At 41.4% G+C, this 17,991-nt stretch overlaps 1 protein-coding gene across 1 annotated transcript; it reads left to right on the top strand.

Moving 5' to 3' along the window:
- The first annotated feature begins 466 nt into the window (after positions 1-466).
- Positions 467-17,315, top strand: LOC128702310 (ubiquitin-conjugating enzyme E2 N). The gene is made up of 6 exons (XM_053796496.2): positions 467-618; positions 6,616-6,706; positions 9,418-9,505; positions 11,985-12,052; positions 12,314-12,426; positions 16,705-17,315. Exons 1-6 carry the CDS (start codon positions 586-588, stop codon positions 16,768-16,770), a joined length of 459 nt encoding a protein of 152 aa, XP_053652471.1. The 5' UTR covers positions 467-585; the 3' UTR covers positions 16,771-17,315.
- Positions 17,316-17,991: the final 676 nt, after the last annotated feature.

Here is a 17,991-nt window from a genome sequence, read left to right as displayed (position 1 = left end):
GGATCAAGCCCGGATTCCTTCGGTTGTGAGCCATTGTATGACTATACTGACCATATTTAACATACAACAATATACATTCTTTATATTGAAAACAGCAGGAATGTAATATTTTATGCTATGTAATTTTTAGATATAAATAAGAACAGTGTACTAATGCAATAATATTCTTCTATTCAATATAAATATACATTTTAATTGGATATAACTATTTGTAAATGTAACTATGATTTTATCTTTTGTATATGGAAACTACTGTAAATATATATATCAAGTTAAACAGGCATAATTGAGTGATTTCCCAAATTAGAAATTCGAATTTACCGCCACTACTTAGTAGACTGAAGACGCGAAGGAGAACCTAAATTTTTCTAAATTCTAATAATATCCACACATTTGATCTAACATACTATAATAAACCCGCAACTGTTAGGCCAGTCATTGAGTCAGGGGTTAAACAAATGGCCATTTAATAAAGGCTAACGGTGTAACGATAAGAAAGGAATATAAAAATGGCATTATTGGAACATAACTGAGCTGGTCCAGTCATAGCCACTGCGGCGTTACTGTGAAATATTTTTCATAAAAATGGCTGCTGGTTTACCTCGGAGAATAATTAAGGTGGGCTTTTTAGGTCTATTTCACCCTGTTGTGTCTATGAGGGGAGGTTTAGGCCCCTCGTAGGTGAAATAAGAGGTGTAATTACCTCAAATACCGGATATGCATGGTAGTAGCCGCTGTCCAACCTGCTCTGTTAGATCATTTCATTTTTTTTTCGGTTTTGTGGGTTTTTATGGTGGTTTTTGGAGGGGGCAGTGTAGGGGATTTATTACTGGGTATTGTGGGTGTCTGTACCCAGGGGTATTGTGTGTCGCCTCTGGGTATTGTGGGTTTGGGCAACTAAGATTGGTGTCTACACGAGTATTACCCCCAGAGTGTTCTGTGGTTCTTCACCCCCAGAGTGTTCTGTGGTTCTTCACCCCCAGAGTGTTCTGTGGTTCTTCACCCCCAGAGTGTTCTGTGGTTCTTCACCCCCAGAGTGTTCTGTGGTTCTTCACCCCCAGAGTGTTCTGTGGTTCTTCACCCCCAGAGTGTTCTGTGGTTCTTCACCCCCAGAGTGTTCTGTGGTTCTTCACCCCCAGAGTGTTCTGTGGTTCTTCACCCCCAGAGTGTTCTGTGGTTCTTCACCCCCAGAGTGTTCTGTGGTTCTTCACCCCCAGAGTGTTCTGTGGTTCTTCACCCCCAGAGTGTTCTGTGGTTCTTCACCCCCAGAGTGTTCTGTGGTTCTTCACCCCCAGAGTGTTCTGTGGTTCTTCACCCCCAGAGTGTTCTGCGGTTCTTCACCCCCAGAGTGTTCTGCGGTTCTTCACCCCCAGAGTGTTCTGCGGTTCTTCACCCCCAGAGTGTTCTGCGGTTCTTCACCCCCAGAGTGTTCTGCGGTTCTTTACCCCCAGAGTGTTCTGCGGTTCTTCACCCCCAGAGTGTTGTGTGGTTCTTCACCCCCAGAGTGTTGTGTGGTTCTTCACCCCCAGAGTGTTGTGTGGTTCTTCACCCCCAGAGTGTTGTGTGGTTCTTCACCCCCAGAGTGTTGTGTGGTTCTTCACCCCCAGAGTGTTGTGTGGTTCTTCACCCCCAGAGTGTTGTGTGGTTCTTCACCCCCAGAGTGTTCTGTGGTTCTTCACCCCCAGAGTGTTCTGTGGTTCTTCACCCCCAGAGTGTTCTGTGGTTCTTCACCCCCAGAGTGTTCTGCAGTTCTTCACCCCCAGAGTGTTCTGTGGTTCTTCACCCCCAGAGTGTTCTGTGGTTCTTCACCCCCAGAGTGTTCTGTGGTTCTTCACCCCCAGAGTGTTCTGTGGTTCTTCACCCCCAGAGTGTTCTGTGGTTCTTCACCCCCAGAGTGTTCTGTGGTTCTTCACCCCCAGAGTGTTCTGTGGTTCTTCACCCCCAGAGTGTTCTGTGGTTCTTCACCCCCAGAGTGTTCTGTGGTTCTTCACCCCCAGAGTGTTCTGTGGTTCTTCACCCCCAGAGTGTTCTGTGGTTCTTCACCCCCAGAGTGTTCTGTGGTTCTTCACCCCCAGAGTGTTCTGTGGTTCTTCACCCCCAGAGTGTTCTGTGGTTCTTCACCCCCAGAGTGTTCTGCGGTTCTTCACCCCCAGAGTGTTCTGCGGTTCTTCACCCCCAGAGTGTTCTGCGGTTCTTCACCCCCAGAGTGTTCTGCGGTTCTTCACCCCCAGAGTGTTGTGTGGTTCTTCACCCCCAGAGTGTTGTGTGGTTCTTCACCCCCAGAGTGTTCTGTGGTTCTTCACCCCCAGAGTGTTCTGCGGTTCTTCACCCCCAGAGTGTTCTGCGGTTCTTCACTCCCAGAGTGTTCTGCGGTTCTTCACCCCCAGAGTGTTCAGTGGTTCTTCACCCCCAGAGTGTTCAGTGGTTCTTCACCCCCAGAGTGTTCAGTGGTTCTTCACCCCCAGAGTGTTCTGTGGTTCTTCACCCCCAGAGTGTTCTGTGGTTCTTCACCCCCAGAGTGTTCTGTGGTTCTTCACCCCCAGAGTGTTCTGTGGTTCTTCACCCCCAGAGTGTTCTGTGGTTCTTCACCCCCAGAGTGTTCTGTGGTTCTTCACCCCCAGAGTGTTCTGTGGTTCTTCACCCCCAGAGTGTTCTGTGGTTCTTCACCCCCAGAGTGTTCTGTGGTTTGTCACCCCCAGAGTGTTCTGTGGTTTGTCACCCCAGAGTATTTTGTAGTTTGTCACCCCCAGAGTATTTTGTAGTTTGTCACCCCCAGACTATTGTCATCAAAAACCTTAACTACTGAGAACACCTGGAAGCACTTGACTTGTACTCACTGGACTTCTGGTGAGAGAAATGTATCATAATCTACACCTGGAAGATTCTGGAGGGACTGGTTCCTAATCTGCATACAGAAATCACTCCTGCGAGAGCTAAAGACTTGTCAGGTGATGTAACATACCCTCAGTGAAAAATAGGGCGTCACTGGTACACTAAGAGAAAATGTGTTTGGGGCCCAAGACTGTTCAACAGCCTCCCACCAACCATAAGGGGCATTACCAATAGACCGCTGGTTGTCTTCAAGAGGGAGCTGGACAGATACCTAAAGTCGGTGCCAGATCAGCCGGGCTGTGGTTCCTATGTTGGGCTACGTGCGGCCAGCATTAACAGCCTCGTTGATCAGGCCCTGATCCGCCAGGAGGCCTGGTTGTGGACCGGGCCGCGGGGACGTTGATCCCCGGAATACCTTCCAGGTAGACCCTCAGAGTATTTTTAGCCTGCGGAGTACTGTAGCCCAAGCAGTAATGTCACCCGCAGAGTACTGTACCATCACTCAGAGTATTGTAATCCATGGAGTATTGTCTTCACCCACAGAGTATTGTAGCCTGCTGGGTATTGTGCCTTCACCCGCTGGGTATTGTCTTCACCCACAGAGTATTGATTGTTGTCACCCACAGAGTATTGGTTGTCATTACCCACAGAGTACCGAGTGTCATCACCCCACAGAGTACTGATTGTTATCACCCCACAGAGTAGTGATTGTCGTCACCCCACAGAGTACTGGTTGTCGTCACCCTACAGAGTACTGGTTGTCGTCACCCCACAGAGTACTGATTGTCGTCACCCCACAGAGTACTGATTGTCGTCACCCCACAGAGTACTGATTGTCGTCACCCCACAGAGTACTGATTGTCGTCACCCCACAGAGTACTGATTGTCGTCACCCCACAGAGTACTGACTGTTGTCACCCCACAGAGTAGTGATTGTCGTCACCCCACAGAGTAGTGATTGTCGTCACCCCACAGTAGTGATTGTCGTCACCCCACAGAGTAGTGATTGTCGTCACCCCACAGAGTAGTGATTGTCATCACCCCACAGAGTAGTGATTGTCGTCACCCCACAGAGTAGTGATTGTCGTCACCCCATAGAGTAGTGATTATCGTCACCCCAGAGTAGTGATTGTCGTCACCCCACAGAGTACTGGTTGTCGTCACCCCACAGAGTACTGGTTGTCGTCACCCTACAGAGTACTGATTGTCGTCACCCTACAGAGTACTGATTGTCGTCACCCCACAGTAGTGATTGTCGTCACCCCACAGTAGTGATTGTCGTCACCCCACAGAGTAGTGATTGTCGTCACCCCACAGAGTAGTGATTGTCGTCACCCCACAGAGTAGTGATTGTCGTCACCCCACAGAGTAGTGATTGTCGTCACCCCACAGTAGTGATTGTCGTCACCCCACAGAGTAGTGATTGTCGTCACCCCACAGAGTAGTGATTGTCGTCACCCCACAGAGTAGTGATTGTCGTCACCCCACAGAGTAGTGATTGTCGTCACCCCACAGAGTAGTGATTGTCGTCACCCCACAGAGTACTGGTTGTCGTCACCCCACAGAGTACTGATTGTCGTCACCCCACAGAGTACTGATTGTCGTCACCCCACAGAGTACTGATTGTTGTCACCCATGGAGTATTGTTACTCTCGGAGTATTGGCATCACCTTTGGAATATTATCACCTGCAGAGTATCGTCACCCGTGGGGTGCTATCAACACCCCTGGAGTTGTGTGTTTTATTCATTTTCCCATGCACTTTTTCAGTTAAATTTACAAAAATTCACTTTAGTATACAGTATATGGTAGAGGAGCTTTATAAGAGCTGACTTTGCACACATATTTGCAGCTTAATGCTCGGAGAGTGCCATATTCTTGACTCCAGTGAGATTAGTTTCATAGCCGAGGCTATGAAACAGATTTTAGTAGGGCTCTTTCCATATTTAATACTTATGTTCTTTAGAGATTTCAGCAGATACAGTTAGCATGAATATTGTATTACAGATTGCTGTCTATGTAACTGAATTTTTTTTTATTTGTGGGTCATTTTATATTTGAGGCCTTAAATATTTTAACGTTAACACTGACATTCATATGAAGTGTTATTTAAGTGAGGAAGGTGATGCTGGGATGAGTATGTAGAAGTCTTCAAAAGGAAACTGGACAAGTAACTTCACCAGGTGCCAGATCAACCAGGCTGTGATGGATATGTGGGGCAGCAGGCCACCAGCAGCAACAGCCTGGTTGACCAGGCAAGCACCAGACGAGCCTGGCCTATGGCTGGGCTCCAGGAGTAGAAGAACGCTTTGAACTCATCAAAGGTATATCAAGGTTTAAGGTGGGTGAGGGGACATGCGCAGTGCACATTTTGAAAAAAGTGTGCTTGGTTTTCGGTTTGTGGTTCCACGACAAATGAAAATGCATATTGGTAAACAGCATACCCTTTTCCTCGTGAGTGATCCTTAAGGGAAAAACAAGCAGTATGATGAATTTGGCTAGTGAATTTGTAGGGATTACTGCTTATTAACCCTTAAATGGTCCAAACGTATATATACGTTTTTTCAACATCTGAAAGTATGTAAAAAAATGTAGATCTTTTTTGTTTTACATTTGAAAACGTGTAAAAAAAACTTTTATCTACATTTTTTTTTGGTTACAATTGAAAATGTTAAAAAAAGTAGATCTACTTTTGTAGCACTACGAATTTGAACGTCGATCTGTTTGGACTGTTTAAGGGTTAAATAATGTCGCTGAAATCAGAGTACAGGCTCTCCTCACTTAGTGACGTACTCATTTATTGATGACTCGGACTTACGACTAGCTCTCTTACCAGTATGCATACCTAAATAATGTATATTAGAGCTGATTTCATCTGTTCTGTTTATGACAATATACAGTACACTGCTGTATAAACATTTAAAAATGCGTATACTGAAAATGTTATTAATGGTGCAAAGGTGATATTAAAACAATATCAAAGATGGTTGACACAAACCAACTACCATTATAGTATGCTCCTTGCTTAGTGATGAATTTGTTTACTGATGTTGTCATAGGAACAGAACTCCGTTGTTCAAGTGAGGAGAGGCTGTATGTGTATACACCTACCATCCGACTTATGACCTGCTCAATTTACGACCACTCGACTTATGACCGTGTTTTTTATGCCAAATTTCTGGGAAATAAACAACTATTTGTGTTGTACACAGTGTTTATCCTAAACCTTACTGTATAAAATACAGTACTAACAGCATAAAAAGTAAAGTAAAACATGAAATACCAAAATAAAACAATAAAATAGTCATTACAAAAATGTTTTGTTGATATTCAGTAGTAAAATTCAACTTAAGACCATTTCGACTTACGACCGGATGGTAGGTGTATTTTATATACAAGAGAATTAACTTTTGTCAAGGGCTCTGGTGGCCTGGTGGTTAACGCTCTCGCTTCACACGGTGAGGGCCTGGGTTCAATTCCCAGCCAGAGTAGAAACATTGGACGTGTTTCTTTCAACCTATTGTCTATGTTCCCCATCAGTAAAATGGGTACCTGGGTGTTAGTTGACTGGTGTGGGTCGCATCCTGGGACACTGACCTAAGGAGGCCTGGTCACAGACCGGGCCGCGGGGGCGTTGACCCCCGGAACTCTCTCCAGGTATCTCCAGGTAGATCCACATGTGTATGTTTTGTGATGTGGTTATTAATAACGTTTACAAAGCATTCTTACAATAAAAAAAATTAATGTATGTATTTCTGTAAGTGATAATTTTGCAATCTTTCAGGAAACTCAGCGGCTTATGGCTGAACCTGTTCCGGGTATCTCAGCCGTCCCAGATGAAACTAATGCCAGATACTTTCATGTAGTGGTAGCAGGTAGGTAGGGAGTTTCATTTGTCTTCTGGTTTCATATTTTAATTTTAAATTAAGTGTTGTGAGTATGTAGGCCTACCCATGTTTGACAAATTTAAAGAAATTTTGTATTATTCCAAACATGAGCTGTACAATCCCTGGAGGTTTAGCATTTAGTTATAATTGTAAGATCATAATTCCAAAACATAATCATGCTTTCTACGTTGGTTTAGGTAGCTTGACGAAGGTTTATTCTCATTTTTTTTCTCCTTTGTGAATATCAGGTCTAGTGTTGGTGTGTTGCCTTCTTTCACATGTGTAAGTTTATTTAGGTATGGGTACACACAAGTACAATTATCATATATAGTGTAAATTACCTTGGATAACCCAAAAATGTCAGTGACTTGTTTCTATTGGGGTTATCTTGAAATATGCTAATGATTAAAGATAGTCATTACACTGAGGTAATTTAGCTTATCATTTATTTACAGTAATTCCAGCCTCTTGGGCTGTTCAGTCTGTTTCTTTATACAGATGGTGGTATCCACTATTACCATGATTTTGACATTTTCATGGTCACTTTTTTTTATTGATGGTTGTCTTAGTTTTCTATGTAGTCTTTTTGCAATTTCTGCTCTTTCCTGGCATTGTTAAACTGGACCGTATGCATTTGCAATGCTAATTTTTAATTTTTGTTCTGGATTTATATCACTAGGATTTGACTTTTTGTTACTGAGCATCACTGACCCTAAGTGGGAAGTTCTTTCTCAAGAACAGGTATTTTATATACAACTTGAAGCACATTCTTGTTGACATTTCAATCCTGGTCTTCCCATGTTTTATGCCCAGTGGGGACTTGACTTACCCCTCTTAGTAGACTAGCCAAGGACCCTAATCAGACTAGTCTTATCAACATATCCTGATATTTGCCTAGTCTTCCCATGGATGTGCTTGTTCATCTTATAGCCTATACCTACACAAGCAGTCGTCTGCCCTACAACAGAGCTCACGGTGCCAGGGCACGACAGGCTCTGGTATCTGCTTGCAGAGTGTGTCTGTGATTGCATTCTTGTGCTCACCATTGTTGCTTGTCCTAGTGCTTGTGTGTTTTCAGTGACAGATTTTATGGGCTTGCAGTATGTCATCACAAAGTTTACTTCATTCCAATGCAGGCTTTACCCAAGGCCTAGTATGGTGACCATCATCTGCATCATTTCTTCCAAGATCTGTAGGTGTCCAAAGAAAGTGCCTACCATACTTATCACGTTCTTGTCTCTTGCTTGTCCCTGTTTGGATGGCACTGCCGGTTTCTGGGTACTGTGGGTACAACTCCAGTTCGACCCAGAAAACTGCATTTTGAATGCTGAGAAATCTGAATTGGGAGCCTGTTGTATTGAGGGTTCCACGTCCCCTAGCTGTGATGCTTCACTTGACAAATGAAGCTTGGATGTATGTACCCCACTTGGCACCTATGCACCACAACCCTTGACAACAATAAAGCAATGGTTTAAATTTATAAACCTTACAACAAAATCTGTACTGGTCAAAACTATACTTTGAAAAGTATTCCTTTACATTCATTGGGCTTAATATGTTGTTGCTCTCATACTGTTCATTTTCTGTATACTAATTGTATGTAATGGAGAACAAGTACAATACTGTAGTTGTATTTGCAGTTTGTCAGTGTCTTTTGTGTTAACTTTTTCTTCCTTTTTGCCTAGTTGAGAAGATTTTTCATAGACTGGACACACTCGATGTTCCAGAGATAGTTACTGTGTCGGCTGGGCATGACGGCTCTTTATGATCCAGGCTTTCAATATTTGTAGGGTTTTCTCCCAACTTGTAGTATACGTACACTGTGGTTGCTACTTCAACCTTTGATCTGTGAATGGTGGTAGTGATTTAGAGGTAGTTAAAAGTGTTGGCAGTTATTTTGTAATATTTTTTCTTGCATTACAGAACACCAAAACCTGAATATAAAGCATTATAACTATGAAAAAGATTACAGGCACTCCTCCCATAATGACCTACCTGTTTAACGACTGTTCAGACTTATGACCAGCTCTCCGACCAGTATGGAAATCTAAGTAACGTATCTAGAGCAGTACACTACTATATAAACATTTAAAAATATACTGTACTAAAAATGTTAGAAATGGTGCAAAGGTGATATTAAAACAGTAAAGATGGTTGACACAAACCCACTACCAATACGGTATGCTTATCGCTTATCGACTAATTCGCTTAATGACCTAGTTGTAGGAACGGAAGTTGGTGGTTAAATGAGGAGTGCCTGTAGTACAGTAGGTCTCCATTTTCCAGAGCTGTTGGGGACATTTTTCAAAACCTTGGATAATCACTCGCTTTTTTTTATGGTCCCTATAGTTAACACATTCCTTTTCTGCAGTATCTGTTAAGGTGTTATACAAAAATGACTGCTGGATGACATTAATTGCTGAATAGGCCATCACCCTGTAATCGATGATCTACTATAGAAAATAGTTTCAGGCCTAAATGTTCATTTTGATTTTGTCATTTAAAAATAAACTGTTGCTCTGAATAAAAATGTACGCAAAGGCATCAAGTAGCACTGCACTCCATATGGTTTGAAATGTTCATTGAACTCAAATAGTAAACTTGATACTTAGAAGCATTTTGAGATAGGATGTGCAGTTGCTGAAGTGTACTATAGTACATGAATGATTTGTAATTTTGGTGTATGATTTCTTTATTAGGTCCAGAAGGGTCACCATTTGAGGGTGGCGTGTTTAAATTAGAGCTGTTCCTGCCAGAAGAGTATCCAATGAGTGCTCCAAAAGTCAGGTAGGTAGTGTAGGTTTTTTCAAGTACAATTATATATTCAGGTTTTTTTATTATGTCAGTAGCATGATGATGCATAGGCCATTCTTTCCCCTTCTGCACATCCTTTGATGGGTCTCGTGAATCCATGTACATTGAACACTTAACTAACGTGATTATTTATAAGTTTATTATGCTCTTGGTGTTGACTCAGAAGGGAGCAATGAAAAAAAAATGGGATTTACCCTGATTGCGTGTACAGCCAACCCATTATCAGATTTATAAGTTAGTTTCCCTTTCATTGTAAGTAATATCTAATTTTAACATATATTTGCATATGGGCTTTTCATCATGACATGATTAATGCTTATAATGTCATAAGTGCAACTTTGACCTGCTCTTCCATCAATTCTACTTGCTCCTCAAAATGTTCATCATGAATTAATACTTATCTAACCAACTAAACCTAACCTGAATAACACATGTAGATAAACGTAAGAAAAAATTGTGAAAAAGCTATCACTATTTCATTGTTTATTTATATCTGGAGACAGCAAGACTGTTGCATTTTGACTTGTATGTATGTTAGCATTTCTGTTTGTGATTTATGTGAATCAGTAACTGTTGCAAAGATGTAGACAGGTTGCCACAGCGATCAGTCAAGTAAGTGAGGATGTAAAATAATAATAATAATAATAATATAATATCTTTATTTACTACAAGTACATGTACATGGTATACAGGCCTAGCTGACATCACTGATATACTACTATATAGAAAGCCACTTGTTATGCAGAGCATTTCGGGGAAATTAGGTCCTTGTCCCAGGTTGTGACCCACACCAGTCGACTAACTCCCAGGTACCCATTTTACTGATGGGTTAACATAGGCAACTGGTGTAAAGAAACATGCCCAATGTTTCTACCCATGCTGGGAATCAAACGTAGACCCTCGCCATGTGAAGCGAGAGCTTTAGCGATCAGGCCACGAGGCACATGGTAATTTTGCTCCCCTACCTTTCCATGAACTTTTATACAAAATTGTGATGAATTTAATGTGAAAAGGCTACTTTTGAGGAAGTTTGAGGGTGTGTCTTTGGTCACATACTTCTGAGGAAAAAAAGATACAGAGTAGCGAGATGTTCTCATCCATGGGTGCCGATCCTGGTGGTATCAAGCATGTTTCTGCTGGTCCTCAGGTTTCATTTGAAGCTTTATATCCTACAGACTTTTCCTTCCTCTTCAGTACTGTTTTAATTTTGTTGTATCTTGGGGGTCCTCTTTTTTTTACCTGTTTTCAATTACTGTACATATACGTGTGTATATGGATATACGGGGGGAGGGGAGAGTGGATATCCAGATTTGCTATCTGTTGGTATAGGAGCAGGGCCAATCTTGTGGTGCCCCATTTAGTGTATTATAAAGTTTTTAGTGCTTGTAGCAATTACTACTACATCCTGTAAACCATTCAATTGATCTACCACACTGTTTAGTAAACAAAAATTGACCCAAGCTGTTTGCCTGACTGAAAATAAGACATGTTTTGTGTGATATATGGTGAAACTCCTACTTTGTCAGTAGAATGTTTGAAATTATTTTATGCGAATGTGTAATGAAATCCCAAACCATGGTACGGGTGAGGTTTGAACCTATGGTGAGCAAATCATAAAACTCCAGGCCAGTACGTAAGCCACTGGACTGGCTGGCTACAATAAAATTCATCCATCTAGGTATGTTTATACACAATAGGGAGGCTAGCATGGGCCACACACTGACCATAGATACAAGTTTTTACAGATGAATCTCCCACCAGCATGGCTGTGGCAAACTCTAGCCCAAGTCCCCTCAAAGCACTTGTGGTCACAGTGGGACCCTTGCTAACCTCCCTGTGGTGTATAAATTAACCTAGCTGGATGAATCTCATTGTAGCCAGCTGGCCCAGTGGCTTATGCACTGGCCTGGAGTTTCACGACTCGCTTGCCATGGTTTCAAACCCCACCCGTATTGTGGTTTGTTGCAATTGTGTTATTACGATTTTGTGAGTAAAGAAATCAACCCAGTTTGGTTTTGATGTTTTCCAATAACATATGCACTTGTTATCTGCTGTAATATTATTTAGCACTGCAACATTACTGTGATTGCATTTTCAAACTGCAACATTAACCAACATTAATACGTAATTAAAGTACAGTGCCTGCACTCTGAAGGAGGGGTGTTAATGTTGCAGTTTAACTGTAGTGTATAGCACCCTTCTGGCAAGACAGTGATGGAATGAATGATGGTGAAAGTTTCTCTTTTTCGGGCCACCCTGCCTTGGTGGGAATCGGCCAGTGTGTTAATAAAAAAAAAATAAATAATAATAATTAAAGCAAGATGTAATATTTGTTCTTTATATTCTTGCTTTAATAAACACTTCACTTTATAGTCCTTGTGCATCCTCTTAAGACTTCAATTTTTAATTGTTTATGTGACTTATAATGCAGTGATTCAATCTTTCCTTACAGGTTCATGACGAAAATTTACCATCCCAACATTGATAAATTAGGAAGAATTTGTCTAGATATCCTTAAAGGTAAGTTCGTACAGTATTTTGATAGAATGTGTTACTGTGAACACAGTTCCAGATAGCTTAAATATTGGACTTGAACGTAAATATTTGAGAGATGTACTTGTGATTTTATGAAGTTGATTGGCAATATATACTAATTGCATTGAATACTTTGATCATTGAAGAATATTGAAGTCAAACATACAATGGTACTCTTAGCACTTTAAAATTGTGCTTACACACTGTAATAAACACAGTTTAATAAATGTTTGTTTTGTCATTTAGATAAGTGGAGTCCAGCACTGCAGATTCGTACAGTGTTGCTGTCGATTCAAGCACTTCTTTCAGCACCCAACCCAGATGATCCACTAGCTAATGATGTTGCTGAACTTTGGAAGGTACAGTAATTTTGGAAATTGAAATGGTAGTTTATACAAGATTATATGTTCTTAAGACAAATGTTACAAGCTGGTGGGGATATTATTTGGAGTGACATGCACCTGTTCATTATATGCATAAGAGAAAAAGTACCTAGGGAGTCTCAGACTGAGCTGCGGGGGCGTTGACCCCCAGAACCCCCTCCAGGTATACTCCAAGTATATGGGAAAAGTGGATAAATGAGAGCAAGAATTATAGGTGAATAATTATTACATTCATGAGGAGTACTAAACCTGTGGGGGTCATACAGTGTTTGGGGAAATGGAAGGTACGTATTTAGACTAATTCAAGGAATTGGAGCACACTTCAAGTTCCTTAGATCAAGAATCCCTCACCAGCATCAAGGGACATCCCCTGAGGGGTGTAGGGGAATTATCCCATTAAGTATACTATGTAAAATACAGTGGACCCTCGCCTTACGATCAGCTCCCAACTCGAACAATTATGCAAGTGTATTTTTGTAAGTGCTTTTGTACGTGTATTTTTGGGGGTCTGAAACGGACTAATCTAATTTAAAATATTCCTGATGAGAGCAAATTCGTTCGGTAATGGCACCCGAACAGACTTCTGGAATGAATTAATATTGTAAGTCGGGGGTCCACTGTTAGGTTAGGGTGTGTAGGAGAGGGGGGAGGATTATTTTCCAGTAAAAGTTGGTCTTGGATGGATGCGAGATGTTACCCTGTTGTAACATATTAAAGATGGGATTGTATGAGAAAATGTTGGTGTTGGGAATGGTGTAAGCTTAAGAGATAATAAATCTGATATAAAGTAAGAGTTCTCATAATTGATATTGGCCTGTGACAAGGTTCTTTTGGAAGATTCTGAAGGAGGTTGCAAAGGTTAGTAGATGAATGTGGGAGGGTATGTAAAAGAAGAAAAGAACAAGGTAATGAGATTGAAATATCCAGGTAATGGAAAATTGAATAGATTGGGGGGGATATGGAGGGGGGCAATGTGGCAGATGTTGCAAGTGTATGGTGTAGGAGGTAGGTTACTGAAAGCAGTGAAGAGTTTTTACGAGGATAGTGAGGCTCAAGTTAGAGTATGTAGGAAAGAGGGAAATTTTTTCCCAGTAAAAGTAGGCCTTAGACAAGGATGTGTGATGTCACCGTGGTTGTTTAATATATTTATAGATGGGGTTGTAAGAGAAGTAAATGCGAGGGTCTTGGCAAGAGGCGTGGAGTTAAAAGATAAAGAATCACACACAAAGTGGGAGTTGTCACAGCTGCTCTTTGCTGATGACACTGTGCTTTTGGGAGATTCTGAAGAGAAGCTGCAGAGATTGGTGGATGAATTTGGTAGGGTGTGCAAAAGAAGAAAATTAAAGGTGAATACAGGAAAGAGTAAGGTTATGAGGATAACAAAAAGATTAGGTGATGAAAGATTGAATATCAGATTGGAGGGAGAGAGTATGGAGGAGGTGAACGTATTCAGATATTTGGGAGTGGACGTGTCAGCGGATGGGTCTATGAAAGATGAGGTGAATCATAGAATTGATGAGGGAAAAAGAGTGAGTGGTGCACTTAGGAGTCTGTGGAGACAAAGAACTTTGTCCTTAGAGGCAAAGAGGGGAATGTATGAGAGTATAGTTTTACCAACGCTCTTATATGGGTGTGAAGCGTGGGTGATGAATGTTGCAGCGAGGAGAAGGCTGGAGGCAGTGGAGATGTCATGTCTGAGGGCAATGTGTGGTGTGAATATAATGCAGAGAATTCGTAGTTTGGAAGTTAGGAGGAGGTGCGGGATTACCAAAACTGTTGTCCAGAGGGCTGAGGAAGGGTTGTTGAGGTGGTTCGGACATGTAGAGAGAATGGAGCGAAACAGAATGACTTCAAGAGTGTATTAGTCTGTAATGGAAGGAAGGCGGGGTAGGGGTCGGCCTAGGAAGGGTTGGAGGGAGGGGGTAAAGGAGGTTTTGTGTGCGAGGGGCTTGGACTTCCAGCAGGCATGCGTGAGCGTGTTTGATAGGAGTGAATGGAGACAAATGGTTTTTAATACTCGACGTGCTGTTGGAGTGTGAGCAAAGTAACATTTATGAAGGGATTCAGGGAAACCGGCAGGCCGGACTTGAGTCCTGGAGATGGGAAGTACAGTGCCTGCACTCTGAAGGAGGGGTGTTAATGTTGCAGTTTAAAAACTGTAGTGTAAAGCACCCTTCTGGCAAGACAGTGATGGAGTGAATGATGGTGAAAGTTTTTCTTTTTCGGGCCACCCTGCCTTGGTGGGAATCGGCCAGTGTGATAATAAAAAAAAAATAAAAAAAAAATGGAGGGAATAATTGCTTGTAGATATTTGGGAATGAACTTGTCGGTAGATGGGTGTATGAAAGACTAGGTGAAGCATAGAATTGATAAAGAGGAAAAAGATGGGTGGTATTGAGGTATCTTTGGAGACAAAGAATTTTATATATTGAGGCAAAAGGGGGGAATGTACCAGAGTATAGTTGTGCCAACAATTAATGTAGTTGTGAATCGTGAGTTTTAAATGTCATACTGGGAGGAGGCTGGAGGCAGTGAGCATGTGAAGTCAGTGTGGTATGAATGTTCTGCAGAGAGTTTTGAGTGGGGATTAAAAGGTGTATGGTTACCAAGAGTTTTATTCAGAGAGTAGAGGTGGTGTTGGTGTGGACATTCAGTAATGTGTAAAAAGTAGGTAACTGGCGGAGAGCGTGTATATTTCCTTTATATAAAGGGAAGGGGGGGGACAAAAGAGAATGTAAAAATTATAGGGGGAGAAGTTTACTGAGTATACCAGGTAAGTGTATGGTAGTGTTGTTATTCAGAGAATTAGAGGTAAGACAGAGAGCAGGATTGTAGATGAACAAAAGAGGCTTTAGAATGGGTAGGGGATGTGTAGAGCATAAAAGTGAACAATATTTACATAAAGGTAGGGAAGTTTTTGTTGCCTTTATGGATTTAGAAAAGGCATATGATAGGGTGGATAGGGGAGCAATGTGGAAGATGTTGCAAGTGTATGGAATAGGTGGTAAGTTACTAAATGCTTTTACAGTTTTTATGAGGAGGGAGATTACTTTCCAGTAAAAGTAGGTCTTGGTAGGTTTAACATGTTTATAGATGGGGTTGTAAAAGTAGTAAGTGCTAGGGTGTTGGGGAGAGGAGCGAGATTAAATTATGGGGAATCGAATATAAAATGGGAGTTGACAGTTACTTTTTGCTGATACTGTGCTTTTGGGAGATTCTAAAGAGAAGTTGCAAAGGTTAGTAGATGAGTTTGAGGGTGTGTAAAGGAAGAAAGTAGATAGTGAACATAGATAAGAGTAAGGTTATCAAACAAATTAGGTAAAGAAAAATTGGATATCACATTGGAAGGAGGGAGTATGGAAGAAGTGAATGTGTTCAGATATTTGGGAGTAGATTTGGCAGCAGATGGGTTTATAAAGGATGAGGTAAGCCATAGAATTGATGAACAAAAAAGGGTGGGTGGTGCATTGATATCTTTGGAGACAAAGAACGTTATCCATGGAGGCAAAGAAGGGCTGTTTGCGAGTATAGTGGTACCCACACTCTTATATGGGTGTGAGGCATTGGTTGTAAATGCTGCAGCAAGGAGGCTGGAGACAGTGGAGATGCCGTGTCTAACGGCAGTGTGTAGTGTAAATGTTATGCAGAGAATTTGTAGTGTGAAAATTAGGAGGTGTGGAATTGCTAGAAGTATTATTCAGCAGGCTTAGGAGGGGTTGTTGAGAAAGTTTAGTCATCTAGAGAAGATGGGGCAAAATATGACTTGGAGGGTGTATAAATCTGTAGTAGAGGGAAGGAGAGAGAGGGGCCGTCCTAGAAAAGGATGAAGGGAGTGGGTAGAAGAGGTTTTGTGTGCAAGGAGCTTGGACATACAGCAGGCATGTGTGAGCATATTAGATTGGAGTGAATGGAAACAAATGATTTTTGGGACTTGATGAGCTGTTGGTGCGAGCAGGGTAATATTTTTGAAGGGATTCAGGGAAATCGGTTAGCTAGACTCGAGTCCTGGAGGTTGGAGGTACAGTGCCTGCACTTTAAAGGAGGGGTTTAAGATTTTGGAGTGACATCTGAACTGTTGTATCTAAGTGCCTCTGCAAAGACAGGGAGTGTGTGAAAAATATTGAAAATGTCTCTCTTTTGGGTCACCCTGCCTCGGTGGGAGATAGCTTAAGTTGACCACATTTCTTTGATACCTTTATAAGCTAATGAAATATATATTTGAACTTGGCAATACATCTTTACTATTTTTCACAGGTGAACGAATCCGAGGCGATTCGTATTGCACGGGAATGGACGCGCACTTACGCCATGGGCAACTAGTGCTTGCCTTTATATAAATTTTTATTGAAAGGATATAACTTCTCAGGATCAACAGCACATTATGTTGATGAAAGAGTGCAGTCCTTAGTCAAAACAAAAGGTACCAACATCAACATGAGCCGCCAAAACACGTGGATCGCCATCCGCTACAAATGAGGGTTAGCTGCTGTTAACAGTCCTTACTGATAAGTATTACCCTTGGCTGTTTTCTACTCCAGTTGTAGGCCAGCAGATGTGTGGAGTACTGGGTGACCTTGGTGGCCCTACAGGTTATATCTGTGGATCATATGTTGGCTTGCTGCCAGTTGACTAAGAATTTTATCCCTTGAAAAAAAAAAATTGTTTTTGGCCACGACATTTTTTTCTTGTACATTTGTTCTAGTCTCTTGTTATTTGGATATTTCTTAAAGTTGAAGATTAGAGCAGAACCATCTGCCACTTCAAATTAACACGAATTCCAATAAACACGAGTTTTGTGTGATTTTTCAAGGTGATCATTTGTAAGTATTTTCATTTGTCCCTGTCTTGGATTCAGTGATTTTTTTTTCTTGGGTGGGGGGGGGGGGGGGAGGTCACATCTTGAGAAAAGGTATCATGTTGTTTGGCCCTGTATCTACAGTGCCTTTTTGTCTGTTTTTATCTCCACTGCAAGGCTTTTTAAATGTTAGGATTTATTTCTTACGCTTAATGGAAAAAGAAGTCGAGCAACTGCAGCACAGGGCCAGAGAACATTCTGAGCATCACAGCAACATGTATAGCTGTATTTTTGTGGGTAACATGTTTGTTCCTCAAAGAAATTTATTCTGATATATCATATTTGATCAGAGAAACTTGTACAATTTTTTGTGCTGTGTGTCCCAAAAAATGAAAGACAACAATTATATTGTCAACCTTGTATGCTGAGTGTAAGTAGATCTCACAAGTACGGGTTCAGTAAGTGTTTACTAAACAGAATTCTGTAGTAAATTTTTTTTTTTTTTTAATCAGATTTTTCTCTTGATGCAAAACCATCTTCAATTTAGGTATAATGAACTGTAAAAAGTGTTTGAAATATATTCAATTGGTGATCCCATGCTTTTTTTTTAGCATTAAGCATAAAATATATACATTGTATATACAGTATATATATATATGTGTGTGTGTGTGTGAAAGTTAATGCTTTAGGATTGTTTCTGGAATGGTGAATGCAGTACAAGGTTACAGTGGGGTAATAACTAATGG

This window comes from Cherax quadricarinatus, chromosome 80 (assembly GCF_038502225.1).
Source record: "Cherax quadricarinatus isolate ZL_2023a chromosome 80, ASM3850222v1, whole genome shotgun sequence".
Taxonomy (NCBI): domain Eukaryota; kingdom Metazoa; phylum Arthropoda; class Malacostraca; order Decapoda; family Parastacidae; genus Cherax; species Cherax quadricarinatus.
The sequence above is the reverse complement of the archived record's forward strand: the minus strand, read 5'-3'. Positions and strand labels throughout refer to the sequence as shown.